This window comes from Dasypus novemcinctus, chromosome 19, assembly GCF_030445035.2.
Source record: "Dasypus novemcinctus isolate mDasNov1 chromosome 19, mDasNov1.1.hap2, whole genome shotgun sequence".
NCBI classification, from domain to species: Eukaryota; Metazoa; Chordata; class Mammalia; order Cingulata; family Dasypodidae; genus Dasypus; species Dasypus novemcinctus.
Window position 1 is genome coordinate 39,857,553 of NC_080691.1, and position 14,272 is coordinate 39,871,824.

At 58.5% G+C, this 14,272-nt stretch overlaps 1 protein-coding gene across 4 annotated transcripts in view; it reads left to right on the forward strand.

The window, feature by feature from the left end:
* OSBP2 (oxysterol binding protein 2) overlaps nucleotides 1-14,272 on the forward strand; it is a 244,718-nt gene that overhangs the window by 216,210 nt on the left and 14,236 nt on the right. For all 4 annotated transcript variants that reach the window (XM_012520769.3, XM_058281670.2, XM_058281671.2 and 1 more), the window contains 4 exons: nucleotides 7,987-8,182; nucleotides 8,590-8,704; nucleotides 13,772-13,829; nucleotides 13,981-14,121. In XM_012520769.3, the coding sequence (XP_012376223.2) occupies nucleotides 7,987-8,182; nucleotides 8,590-8,704; nucleotides 13,772-13,829; nucleotides 13,981-14,121 (510 nt within the window). The remainder of the gene's footprint in view (nucleotides 1-7,986; nucleotides 8,183-8,589; nucleotides 8,705-13,771; nucleotides 13,830-13,980; nucleotides 14,122-14,272) is intronic.

Consider the following 14,272-nt stretch of genomic DNA (forward strand, 5'->3'; position numbering starts at 1 on the left):
TGTCAGAGGTCCCTAGGATCAAATCCCTCTGCATTCTAGAGGAGAAAGACAAGAAGACAAAAAGAGAAATAGATATAGAAGATCACACAGCGAATGGACACAGACAGCAAAAACAGTAGGGCAGGGGAGGGGGAGGAGGAGAAGAGAAAAAAAAAGTAGTGGAAAGACCACACAGGAAACCACACAGCAAGGTGGGGGTGGGTGAGAGGCCGTGCCAGCCAGTCGTAGTGGAGGGTGGGGTGCCTGAATGTTATTCTGGAGGCAGTGGGGAGAGGCCAGGTGTCTGCCACGCGGCGTGAAAGCTGGGGAGCTGTGGGAGGGGAGCCGGCCCCAGGAGCCGGGCCTGCTGAGAGCTCCGCGCTCCACACCCCGAGAGCGAGGAGGACCTCACTGGCCTGCTGAAGGGCTCTGACCTGCGTTTTAGCAAGACCCTTCGGTGCTGGGAGGGTGGGCGAGGCCAGGGCAGGCACAGAGGCTTGAAGAGGCCCATGGGTGCTTCAGCGAGGGGTGGAGCTGGAGCCGGCGAGCAGCAGCGAGGTGGCTCTGGCTGGGGGTGGGACGGCGGGTCTGCCGGGTGCCGGGGGCTGGGGGTGCAGGGCCACCAGAGGGAGAACGGGGCCCTCGCCATCTGATGCCCTGGCCCCGGCACGCCCAGCCACGGTCCCCCGGGGCCACTGAGGTTCGGGCAGGATGCGGAGGGTCTTTCCCGGGGACAAGTTTTGTGCAGCCAAAGGATGGGCATAGATAGAGTGGAGTGGTGGGTGAGCTCCCCGGAAGACTGAAGACAGCCAGAGTGCCCTGGAACACCAGGTGGGGCGCAGAAAGCAGCGAGGGTGGTGCAGCCACCTGCCAGGCCCACCTCACAGACCCCACCTTCTGGACCCACGGAGACAACCTGGACTTCAGCCTGCCTGGGAAGGGCTGGTGGGGGGGGCCCTCCAGATATGGTCTGCAGGAGCGGAGGTGCAGGGGGAAGGGAAGAGGCATTTGGGGGTACTCCAGATGGCCAGGAGGAACAGGGAGCCTGTGGGGGCAGACTCCGGGGCTGCAGCGTGCCGGCGAGCGCTTCAGAAAGGCCCGGGCTGGCAGGAGCCCTTCGCTGCTAGGAATGCTCTGGAAGCGCCTCAAGGCCCCATTTGCTTTACGGCCCAAGAGGGCACATGGAGCTCCTGAGCATGACCCAGCCGGGGCCACTGGTGCGCAGCCCTGGGGTGGCCCCCTCGTCCCTCTGGGGCCTGGGGGCAGGTCCCCCTCAAACTGACCTCTGTTGTGTCCTCAGCAGCTTGCCGATTTGGGGCCTGAGGAGCTGATTAAAAATAGATGCCGGAATGGTCTAAAATCAGTAGGCAAACCGGCAGCCCAGATGGTGCTGGTCCCGTGCCCAAGGGGCGAACTATTTTGAAGTCGTAGCGGAAGAGCTGCCCCGCGGACGTCATGAGCCACAGGAAGGAGCTGCAGGGACCCGCGCCCACCCTCCCGCCCGCCGTGCTTGGGAATCGCGGGTGACCCTGCACCTGCCGGTCAGCCGTGCCGAAGAGCTCGGCCCGAGGGTCAGGAGGGTGGTGGGCGCGCCGCGTGGGGGCTAGGCCAGGCCCGTCCCAGGGGGCCCACCCAGTACCCCATCCCCGGGGGCCGAGTCCTCGCTCTCAGCCTGGGGCCCTGAGCTGGCCGAGCTTCTTTCCTGGCACATCTTTGGTCTTGTCGGGCACCTGAGCTGGCAGGCTGGGCGGAGCGTCCTGGGCCAGGGGCACCCTCGCCAGTGCGCGCCGCAGCGTGGGGACGCTGGGCCAGCGGTGGGGATGCAGGGCTGCTCCCCGTGGAGCTGCGGCCGCCGCCTGCCCGGCCAGCCAAGCTCCTCCGCTCCCACGCCTCCCCAACCCCACACACCCCATAGTCCTAGAGGGGAAGAGGGGAAGCAAAGGATCCAGAGAATGGGAGTGAGGGGGGCAGGTCCCTAGGGATGCTGGGGGCCCCGGAGGCCTCTCCTCTCTGAGGCCCTCTTGGCTGGGCAGGGCAGAGGGTGCCAGGCCCCTGAGGAGGGCGGCCAGTGGCCAGTGCCCCGTGCGTGTCAGGTCCTGTGCCCTCCAGCCCCTGGAGCCAGGCAGACCCGGCTGAGTCCTTGGACTGCTCCTTCCCAACTTGGCCACGTGGGTTCTGAGCTTCCGTTCTTCTCGCGCCAAGTGGGGCAGCCCGCTGCTTCCTCCGTGGGAGGGGGACAGGATCCCTGGCACAGAGGGTCTCAGAGAGACGGCGACTCTATGCACTCCCCTCCCGCGTCACCACCCGGGGACCCCAGGCCTGTGACTTGGGCGGGCAGTGGGGACCAGCATGGCGACGTGGCTGTCAGTGTGGCAGCCCAGCCACCCCAGAGCAGAAGGGCCCGAACGCCTGCCCACCTGAGAGCGCAGAAGCCTGAACATGGCTGAGGTGTGATCACGTGGCATCGGACGTCTGGCAGGTCCTGGCCCCGCCTCGGGGGGGCAAGGCCCCTTTCTCCCATCCTTGGGGTCCAGGGTCACCAGAATCGGCTGCTGGAGATGGAGCCAGTCACCAAGGCCACCCCGATGGCCCAGGGGACCGGCCAGCCTGGGGCCTGCCTATGCCCCCCCGCCAGTGTTCTTGGCCTACAGCCCACCTGCCCCTTCCCCATACCCCTGTCTGGGAGGCAGTGAAGTGGGAGAGATGGGTGTTCAGGGGCAGCCACTGAAGGGCAGGCTGGAGCTGGCTCCCGGCACTCCAGAGACCCCAAGAGCTCAAGAAGGGGGCCCCAGGCCCCCGTGGGAGGGCTGGGGCCCCAACCGGCTGACCCCTCGCCCTGCTCTTCTCCCACATCTGGGGAGCGGCGAGGTCACAGTCGGGGTTAGGAATGGCAGAAGCAATTAGAGTTTGTCCTTCTCCCTCCTGGGGTGCAGCCGGGTGAAGGCTTCCGGCTCAGAGGGCCTCCATGTCGGTGCCGCCCAGACGGGATCTCAGGCAGCGGTTGCCCCTCAGCTGGCTGCCCCCAGCTTCCTCCCGGGGCTGGACAGCCTGGCACAGGAGCCCTGCCTCCTCCACCCAGGCTTTGCAGGTCTTGCTCAGTTGGGGCATCTCAGCAGCCCCCTGCCTTCCCCACATGTCCCGGTGGGCCCCTACACCCAGGCTGGCACCTCCTTCGTCCCAGCAGTGCCCGTACTTCCTGGGGTGCTTTCCCCAGGACCTGGGGTGGGGGAAGAGCTGGGAGACCGGACCCTGCCCCGCTCCGCCCACGGGAACTCAAGGCCCAGAGGTCCCTGGCAGGACACGGGCTGGCAGCTGGACTCCTCCGTCTGCCCGTTCCTGCCCCTCGCCGTGACTCGGGGCTTGGGCGTGGGGTAGGGAGGGAGGGGGCTTTGGCTGGGACGCCTTTCAGTGGCCGGGGCACCACTGCCCCAGGCTCAAGTACAGATTCCTGGAGCCCTGGGGGGAACGGGAGCTGCTCAGCCGGCCGGGCCCTCCCCGGGCCCGGAGCCTCCCCCAGCTGACCCTTCCGTGGCCGCAGATCTCATCCCACTTAGTCCTGCTGAGCACGTAGCCCAGCTCAGCGTTCCAGGGTGGCAGGGCCCGGATGGGGCCAAAGGGGGCAGAGTAGACCCTGGGAGTCAGGGGTGGATGCCAGGTGGGCACATGGGGGGAGCCAAGGGGGCTCTCAGCCCACGGGTGACCCCTTGGTGACCGGGCAGTCCCCTCCCCCACCCCATCAGTGGTGGTGCAAAGGCCCTGGGTTTGGAGGCACAGCAGCCTCCTCCCTGCCCCTCTCCTCGGGAGACCTCCGTGCACCCAGCCGGGCCACATGCACCCTCAGCCGGCCCCAGCCGGTCCCCGGGGATTTGACTTCCTGTCTCCTGCTGTGGCTGTGAGGTGCAGGGCACATGCAACCAGGCTGTGGCCACGCAGCGCTGGCAGTGCTGGGGTGAAGGGTGCCGGCAGGCAGGTAGAGCGAGGCCAGGGCGGGGCCCTGTCGCGTGGGCAAGGCTATTCCCCTCGTCCCGGTTAGTGATTCCCTGTGTGAGCCCGGGCCCTTCAGCAAGGCCACAAGGACCCCTCGCCTGCCCCCTGCCCTCAAGGGGCCCCCAGACAGCCAGAAAGATCCCGTGCCTCAGGCGGTGGGCCGGCGGGTGCACGGGGACCTGGGCGGGCCCCACACCCACCGCCCTGTGGCCTCCGGCAAGTCCCTCTGCCTCACGCAGCCTCGTTTCATTTCCTCCTCTGTCAAGCTGGTGCTCGTGAGACTACCCCAGACATCTCCATCCCACATGGGGCGCCAGGCCTGAGGGAGGGGCCGGGCATCGGAAGGAGTAGGTGTGTTTGGGATCGTGACGGGTAAGAGCAGGAGGCCACGGTACCTGGTGGGCCACGCATGGCGGGGGGAGGGGAAGGATGGGGTCAGTACATGAGGCAGGAGAGGATTTGGGGCGAGGTTCCAGCCTGTGGGAAGCACAACAAACACTCCGTTTCCCTTTGCAAGAAAAAATGGTCGTTTCTAATCTTTAGAGCCCACAAACTTGGAGAGTAGAAGGGAGGAAGCCTAATTCATCTTCAAGCTACCATCATCTTTCTCTCTTTACTTTTGCTGCTAGGAAGCCCAGTGGTCACATGGGGCTGTCTGGAGGGAGTTTAAGGGATTTTTTACCATGATCTTTGGCTACCATTTTATACCATTGTTTGTGGCTCTTTTATAAGTCTTGTTATATGTGATACAAGCTATACGAAAGTGAAGTACTCATCTATGTTAAAACACATGCAGGTGGTTATGGGGCTCTGTAGAGAGTGTTGACAGGGAGTGGAGGCAGGCATAATGGGTAGCAGCAGGTGCAGGGGCCAGGGGCTTTGTGTGGCTGCCAGGCCAGTCTGGTGTGGGGCATCATGTGCCACCAGGCGGGGACTCACAGACCGGGAGGAATCCAGAAAACTCCCAAGCATTTGTCATCTCTCTGGCCTGCAGTGAGGCCCCGTGCACGGCACAGCCCTCATCTCTGTGCCCTCGTGGCTCCACTCCCAGCCGCAGGTGAGGGCGGCTGCCTCGCCTGAGGGGGGCTGGCTCCCTGCTGGGAGCACGGCTTTGGGGCCGGCAGACCCCGGCTCCAACCCCACTGGCCCCTTATTGGCCTGGGGTCCTGACAAGTCCCTTCTCCTGAGCCCCATTTCCCACGGGGCCTTCCCTGAAGCAGTCGGGGAACTGAGATGAACTGGGCCGGGCCCTGTGACAGAGCTCAGGGCTGTGGGGGACCGAGGGGGAGCAGCCTGGGGTCAGGAGGGGGCCTGAGCTGTGCATTAAGGCCCTGGGGTGAAGATCGGACTCTGGCACCCACTGGCTGTGCGACTTGGGAATCTTTCTCTTTTTTAAAGATTGATTTTTTATGTATTTCTCTCCCCTTCCCCCAGCCCCTCCCCTGTTGTCTGCTCTCTGTGTCCATTTGCTGTGTGTTCTTCTGTGTCTGCTTGCATTATCTGGCGGCACTGGGAATCTGCATCTTTTTGTTGCGTCATCTTGCTGCATCAGCTCTCTCTGTGTGTGCAGCGCCACTACTGGGCAGGCTGTGCTTTTTCCACGCAGGGTGGCTCTCCTTGCAGGGCGCACTCCTTGCACGTGGGGCTCCCCTAGGCAGGGATGCCCCTGCGTGGCACGGCACTCCTTGCACGTGGCAGCTCTGTGCGTGGGCCAACTCATCACCACGGGCCAGGAGGCCCTGGGTTTGAACCCTGGACTCTTCATATGGTGGACGGATGCTCTATCAGTTGAGCCACACCTGCTTCCGACTTGGGAATCTCGGTTGTCCTGTTGGTGGAGTGGACTAGGGGGTCTCTGCCCACCCCCTCACACAGCTCCTGTAAGGCCCAGGACGTGCCTGAGCCGCCCAGGGTGAGCCCTCCCCACTGCCACCTCTTGCACCTAAACTGGTGCAGAACAGCAAAGAGTGCCTTCCAGGGGCAGCTGGCCTTGTGCCCACTGCCAGGACCCCTACTCAGAGGCCCACAGCAGTGGGGGGGGGGGGGCTGGGGGGGAGGCAGGAGGCCACGCAGGACCTGGAGAACTTGGCCTCAGCTCTCGTCACGCCAGGAGGCGGATGAGTCAGGCCCGGAGCCCAGGTCTCCAGGGCCCACCAGGGGCCACCCCACGGCGCGGTCGCCAGTGACCGCAGCTCCACATCTGCGCGTGGCCCTTAGGGACACCTAGACTCAAAACAGCCCAGGCCTGTGGCGGCGCTGGGCGCAGCCTCTCTCGCCTCCGGGACCCCGCTACACACATAAGGAGATTTCTTTCCTTCCCCGCAACCGGCTGTCCACCCCCTCCACCCACCCCACCCTGCCAGTGTAAATCTCTGCCCCTTTGGGTAAAGGGGGTTATGGTGGCTGAGGTGGGGCAGGCGGGGAGTAGGGCCCAGCCTTTCTGGGGTAGGGGGGGGCCCCTGGACCAGAGGCTGGATGGAGGAGTCTCCTCTAGAGGCTGTGCCCTCGTGAGAGCTGCTGGGATCTGAGCCCGTTTCCTCGTCTGTCAAACAGGGTGACGCCCCTCCTCCGAGGGTGAGGGTTTTGCTAGCAAGCTGGGTTGGGAGCCGCAGGCGCAGGCCCTGTTGGAGAGCACCGTCCCCGTCGCGGGGCTCCCTTGGGCACATCGCGTCGCATCTCCAGGCCTCCGTTTCCAAAATGGGGTGGCACCCTTGCCCCGCCCACCGTGCCTGGGCGTGGGAGGGAGAGCTGAGGTGGTGGAGGGAAGCAGCGGGCGGCAGGCCCCGTGCGCAGTGGAGTCCTGGGGCAGGGGCCGCAGCCGGCCAGTCCCCAGGCTGGAGCCCTTTCTGCCAAGCCAAGCTGCACCCAAGCCTGGGGGCTCCCCGCTGTGGGTGGCAGAGCGGCTCGCGACCCCCTGCCGCTCTCCTGAGGAGCCCAAGGGCCCTGTCCCTCTACCCAGTCCAGCGTCTAGTGCTCTGGGAGGCCATTCGCTAGCTCAAAAACACCTGTAGAGCTTCAGGGATTCGGTGGGCTGTAAAGCAGCCTGGTACAGAGATGTTAACCCAGATTGCAAATCCAAGTTTGCCTTGCCCAGCGGAGGCCAGTGTCTGAGCAGGACGGGTGAGGCCTCCCTGGGGGTCAGATCGGAGGAGGAAGTTAGTGGCATGAGCTGGGGGCGGGGGCGGGGGGACAGGGAGGAGTGTCGGCTCTGCAGATGTTAGTGGCGGTCCTGAGGCGGGGAGGAAGTGTGCCCTCCCTCACCAGGCACCTGGCACTGCCTTGTCCTGGCTCACAGGGGAGGGGCCGTGTGCCTGTCCCTTTCCAGGAAAGCATGTGATGGGTGGGACCAGGAGGGGCCAGCAGGCTGGGGGGCACTGGGGGTGGAAAGGAGGGACAACCAGTGATGCAGGTGAGGGCTGGGAACAAGCTGCTTCCTGCAGGGGGGGCTGAGAGCAGAATGGCCAACCCCTGCTTCATAGGAGTGTGCCAGAACCTCTGGTCCTGGGAGGCTGAAAGGAATCTGGATGTCAGAGTAGGCCACAAGCGTGAAGGGGGAAACCATAAAAGCAGAGTTATATGATAACAGGGTATGAGATAACTTGGTTGAAAGTTCCCGTCTCAGTTCCTCAGCGGGGTCAGACCTCTCTAGAGCAGGGTAGATAGCAGGGTGGGCTTTCCTTCCTTCTGTGCCTGAGGCAGGGACTGGCCTGAGCCGCCAAGGGAGCCTTGGGGACCCGGGGGCAGAAGGAGGCTGGTGGCCAAGCTTCCAGCCCAGTGTACAGGGAGGATGGGGCAGCCCCAGCTCAGCGCCAGCTGTGATGAGCCACACCCGCCGTGCTCCAGCCCCCCGGGGGGCTGCTGCCGGGGAGGCAGCCGGTTGACCGTGACACCCTGGGCAGGGAGCGTAGTTTTGAACCCCAGGCAAAGGGAGGGGGCTGGCACTCGCTGCAGCTGGGCAGACTGGGGGGTGGGTGCCTGCTGGGTGAGGGACCGGCGCCCACACCTCCCTCCACCCCCCAGGCCTGCAGGGACTTCCTGGAACTAGCAGAGGCGCACAGCCGGAAATGGCAGCGTGCGCTGCAGTATGAGCAGGAGCAGCGCATCCACCTGGAGGAGACCATCGAGCAGCTGGCCAAGCAGCACAACAGCCTCGAGCGCGCCTTCCGCAGCAGCCTCCCCGGCCACTCCGCCAAGCCCTCCAAGAGCTTCAGCGAGGGTGAGTGGGGGCTGCTCGGGCTCTGGCCCCTCCACGCCAGCCGCTCTCGCCCTTTCCGCTGTGCAGCGCCCTCCCTGCCCCCGTACGCTCCGCGCTTCTCTTGCCCACAGTTAGCCCGCGCCGGCCTCTGGCCTGGCCCCCGACCGCTCTGCACGTGCTCCCCACTCACCCACCTACACACTCACAGCTTCCCTTTCTGTTGGTGCAAATTCCCAAAGGAAAAGTTAGGTGAGCCCGACTGTCCCAGGTGCCAGGTCCCAGGTTGGTGGAGGCACTCGCTGCGGTGGACCAGGCGCAGGGTGGGGGGCGGTGGGCCAGGGGCGCCTCTGGTTTTAGACCGTCCTCAGGCAGGCGGGACATGCTTTTTGGGAGCCGCCAACTAAGTGGGGGGCTCTGCCGTCGTCTAGGAAGCCTCTTGACGCCCAAAGGAGAGGACAGTGAGGAAGATGAAGATACCGAGTACTTTGACGCCATGGAAGATTCCACATCTTTCATCACCGTGATCACAGAGGCCGAGGACAGGTGGGCCTCCCCGGAGCGGGCTGCTCTCCCCCCATCCCACCTTGCCCGCCTGTTCCTCCCATCCTCCTTCTGCTCCTCTTTTTTTTGTTGTTCATTTTTTCATTGGATTTTTATCAAATACCGTTTTTCCTTTTACTGCGATAATCATGTGTTTTTATCTGTTAATAACATTTTGTGTGGCAATAAAAGAGTTTCTGATTTGCTCCACCCTTATGCTGTGGAGATAAACCCTAATTGTATAACCCCGTGGCATACAAGGTGGTTTTTGTTTTAGGCTCTTTTCCCCCTTAAATTAGAGCAGTTAAGTGTTCATGGAAAAATCACGCAGATAGTACCAAGTTCCTGTAGGTCTTCCTCTCCCGGCACAGTTTCCCTTATTATTAACACTTTGCATTAGTGTGGTACTTTTTTTACAACTGATGATACATTCTTATTATAATTATGCTATTAACCTAGCCTCCTGTTGACGTTAGGGGTCACCCTTTGTGTTATATAGTTCTACAGATTTTCTGTGTCTGTGTGCGGAAACTTATCTACAACTTAAAATTTCCCATTTTATCCTTTTTCAAACATGCAATACAGTGGTGTTGATTATATTCACAAAGTTGTGCCTCCGGCACCGTCATCTATTGCCAAAACTTTTCCAGTTTAACGCTAATTCCTCCCCCACCTCCCCCACTTGACCCCCATAATCTGCATTCGAGTTTCCAACTTTATGAATTTGCATATTTTGCTTAGTTCATGTAAGATCATATGGTATTTGCCCTTTTGTGTCTGGCTTATTTCACGCAACATGATTTCTTCAAGGTTCACCCATGTCGCCTGCATCAGAACTTCATTCCCTTTTATGGCCAAATAATATTCTACTGTATGCATTTACCACATTTTCTTTATCCTATCATCTGTTCATGGGCATTTGGCTTGTTTCCTCCTTTTGATGTTTGTGAAACTACTATGAACATCGGTGTGCAAATATCTGTGCGAGTCCTTGCTGTCAGTTCTTTCGGGTATTTTCCTCACGGTGGGATTGCCAGCTCACGTGGTAATTCTATACCTAACTTTCTGAGGAACCGCGGAACTGGTTTCCACAGTGGCTGCACCATTTTAGTTTCCCACCAACAATGAATGAGTGTTCCTATTTCTCCACAGCCTCTCCAACCTTGTTATTTTCCATTTTTAAATAGTACATTCTAGTGGGTGTGAAATGGTACCTCATTATGGTTTTGATTTGCCTTTCCCTGATAACGAATGGCACTGAGCATCTTTTCATGTCCTTACGGGCCATTTGTATATCTTTGGAGAAATGTCTTTTCAAGTCTTTTGCCCATTGTTTAATTGTGTTGTCTTTATTGTTGAATTGTAGGCATTCTTTATATATTCTGGATTTTAAACCCTTATCAGATACATGGTTTCCAAATATGTTTTCCCATCCTGTAGGTTATCTTTTTACTTTCTCAGTCAGGTCCTTTGAAGCACAAAAGTTTTAAATTTTGATGAAGCACAGAAGTTTTTAATTTTGTTCAAGTCCCATTTATCTGTGTTTCTTTTGTGACTCATGCTGTTGGTGTAAAGGCTAAGAAACGACTACCCAATGCAAATTCCCGAAGATGTTTCCCTGTGTTTTCTTTCAGGAGTTTAATAGGTTTGGTTCTTCCATTTAGGCCTTTGATCCCTTTTGAGTTAATTTTTGTACATGGTGTGAGATAGGGGTCACCCTTCATTCTTTTGCATATGTATATCCAGTTCTCCCAGCACCATTTGTGGAAGGGGCTATTCTTTCCCCATGGAGTGGACTCGGCATTCTTATCAAAAATCAGTTGACTCAGGGGAGCCAATGTGGCTTAGTGATTTAGCGCCAGCTTCCCACATACAAGGTCCCTGGTTTAATTCCGGGCCCCAGTACCTTAAAAAAAAAGAAAAAAAAAATGAGTTGGCCACAGCTATGAGGGTTTTTTCCTGAACTCTCAGTTTGAATCCATTGGTCTCTGTGGCTGGTGCCTTGCTGTTTTGATCACTAGCTTTGTAGTAAGTTTTGGGAATCAGGAAATGTGATTCCTCCACTTTGTTCTTTTTCAAGATGGTTTTGGCTATTCAGGATCCCTTGCCCTTCCAAATGAATTTTCTGATTGTCTTTTCCATTTCTGCAAAGATGGCTGTTAGAATTGGGATTGGGATTGCGTTGAATCTGTAAAGCTCTTCCAGTAGAATTACCCACTGCTTTTAAGCTGCATTTTTTTGATTTAGTACTCATCCTGTTACTGCAACCCTCTGACTGTTTTCCGGAGATCTGAGGAAGATAGCTTTGTCAGTTTTTGCTCGTTGTTCAAAGATTCTTTGGGGGTTCACAATCCTGGGCTGTCCTATAACATAAGGTGGGTTGACCAGAAGCCCCATCTACTCTTTTTGTTACCAGCTATATAATTAGAGTGTTCTGTCTTTTAAATCTTGTTCCAGATGGTGTTTTTGCTTAGATTGGTTCTGATTCTTCCTTAAATAAAAAATGCCTAAATAAGGTTTACAAAGGATTTTGCTTTAAAATGCAGATGGACAATGGGGAATTGGCTGGATCCAGTACCAGCCAAGGTCAAAGTGGGGGGCTGAGACTCAAGGGCATGGATCCTGATGGTGGGTGCCCCCAGAACTGGACACGATGGTCCCAATCACTCACTCCACCAAAACAACATTTGAGTAAAGACAAGACACCGGAAATTTCTATTTTGACATTCACACTTTCTATTTCCAAGACTTCACTACTTTTTTTTTTTTTTTTTCATAAATAGGATGTTTCTCGATCCTCAAATGAATGTACAGCAGTCACTGGGCTATTTACCAGCAACGGGCATGATACTGTCAGGCTCTTAAGGTCCACAGGCAGTGCCACAGACATGGTCTGTGCAGCCAGGCTGTGGTCATAAGGGAACATGAGGGGGCTTGAATATAAAGTTAAAATAATTAGGAATTCAGTTCTCATTAGGATCTTTTCTTCCTATAAAAGTACTTAAGATCCTAACAATAAAAGATGTATTAATTTTCAAGGGCTGCCCTAACAAAGCATTGCAAACTGGGTGGCTTAAAACAATAGAAATCTATTATCCTTGAGTTGCAGAGACCACAAGTTCAAAATTCAAATTGTCTGCAGGGCCGATCTTCTGAAACCTGTAAAGGAGAAAATCCTTCCTTGCCTCATCTAGCTTCTGACCGTTTTCTAGCAATCTTTGCTGTTCCTGGGCTTGTAGCTGCAGCCCTTGCATCTGCAGCCTGATTGTCACGGGGCTGCCGCTCTCCTCTGTGTGTTGATGTCTCTTCTCTTTTTTTTTTTTAATATTACATTCAAAAAATATTAGGTCCCCATATACCACCCATCCCCTTCACCCCACTCCTCCCCCCATAGTAACAATCTCCTCCATCATCATGAGACATTCATTGCATTTGGTGAATACATCTCTGAGCACAGCTGCACCTCTTGGTCAATGGCCCACATCGTAGCCCACACTCTCCCATGTTCCATCCAGTGGGCCTCTTAAAAGGAGGCCAGTCGTATGAGACTAAGGGCCCAGCCTGCCCCAGTCTGACCTCATTGTAATTTAACTGATTCCATCCGCTCTGACCCTTCCTTCAAATCAGGTCACATTCACAAGTACCAGGGGTTGTTGGGTTGACAACACATCTTTTTAGGGAGGCACAATTCAACCCATAACGAAAGGTTGATGAATATCGTGGCACTGGGGGACACAGAGGTGGCCGGTGGCTCCGCAGATGTCTGGGGCCCCTGCCGAGGCCCTGGGGGAGGTGACGTAACTGATGGTAGCCTGTGGTGCCCATTTGTGGGACATCAGAGGCCCCCAAATTCGTGGTCCCCCATCAGCATGCCCCTAGGCAAGGCTCACCCCTCTACCCCTCCCCAGCAGGGATGAGGCAGTACAAGGGCAAGTTGAGCAGCTCAAGCCTCGAGCTGGCAGGTACAGAGCCTGGTCTATGCCCTCGTCCGGTCCCCGGCCCACTGTACCTTCCACGCACCTTCCACGGACTCCCTGAAGGGCCTGGGGGTCACGGGATGTGGCGCTGGCCAAGCGCCTCCCTGGCCTCTCCGTGTTTTCTGGGCGCTGCAGAGCGCATGCCTTCCTGCCTCCCGATCCAGTCTCCTGCATGGAAGAGGGTGTTTAGATTCCTCTTGCCCCCCTCTGTCGCCAGTCCCATCATAATGTGGCATATTTCCAGCTCAGAATCACTTTTCCACTTTCCAACAGCATTTTTAAAAGTGCTTGTGTTGCTCTCAATGTTAGCACAGCTGGGCTGCTCCCAATCTCCTTCCACCTTGTCGCTTTGCAGCCCGGGAGGTCCCGCTCATACTCCCCTCTGCCCCCCACCCCCAGCTACCTCCTACACCAGGAACCCCCAGGGCCTGGGCTAAGTCCCCTTGCACCCTAATATAGCCCCGAGCCCACCCCCTGCAGCTGCCACACTGGCGGTAGGCAGTTCCCACATGGGTCTGTCTGTCCAGCCCTGAGCCTGCCCGTGCTGTCCCATCTGCAGCGCCCTTCCCCCACTCCCTGTAATGACCTGGGTGGGTCGTCCTGTCACCTGACTGACGAGCGACCCTTCCCTGGCCCACCCCAGCCCCTCCTCGGGGTTCCCCCAGAGCCAAGGGGTCCCCGCTGGTCCAGCCAATCATCTTCCAGGAGGAGTCATGTCAGCCCCCATCCTGCCTTTCAGGAGTCCCCGTCTTGCCAGGAGACAGACACACGGACAGCGAGGACACAGTGGGGTCCATTCTGACAGAAGGGGGCTCTAGGAGATTCCCTTAGAGCAGGAGCCCACCCCCAGCCTCATCTGGGGCCAGAGTCAGCTGGTGCCTGGGAGGGGGCCTGCCGGCAGGGGCCCCAGTCAATGGTCCAGGGTGGCGGCAGGTCCTGCTGCCCTGGGTCCCTCAGCCCCCAGCTTGAGGGTCCCGGAGGCTGTAGGGGATGGGCAGCCCAAGGAAGTCCCCATTCGCAAGGCAGCCGTGACGTTGGGAAGGGAGACCTCGGCATCTGTATGGTCGTTTGTCCCACTTTGTGTTTATTGCAGAAAAGCTGAGGGCGGGACTGGGGCATGCCCCGTGGACGAGTGGACCGTGGCTGACAGTGTAAGTAAGGATGGGGCCGGCTGAGGGGGGCAGGCAGGCACCCCTGGCTCCGGGCCCCGCTCCCCGATCGCCGCTGGGTCTGCCCTGCCTCCCACCTGACGGGATGGGGCCCCGCTACCCTGGCCTCCGCTGACGGCACCGCCCCCCGCAGATGCTGGATAGCGCCTCGCCTGGTTGCCCCCCCAAGGTCAAGCGGAGGGTGCGCATCCCCGACAAGCCCAACTACAGCCTTAACCTCTGGAGCATCATGAAGAACTGCATCGGGAGGGAGCTTTCCAAGATCCCCATGCCGGTGGGTGGCCCGGTGGGTCCCGGGGGTGGGGTCGCTGAGCGCAGGGGAGGAGTCCGAGCGGCCGTGGTGCTGTATCCCTGATGGAAAGGCGTGAGGAGTTATTTGACCTCTTCCCTCGGCATTGCCCAAATGCCCCCCAGGGCCAGCGTCT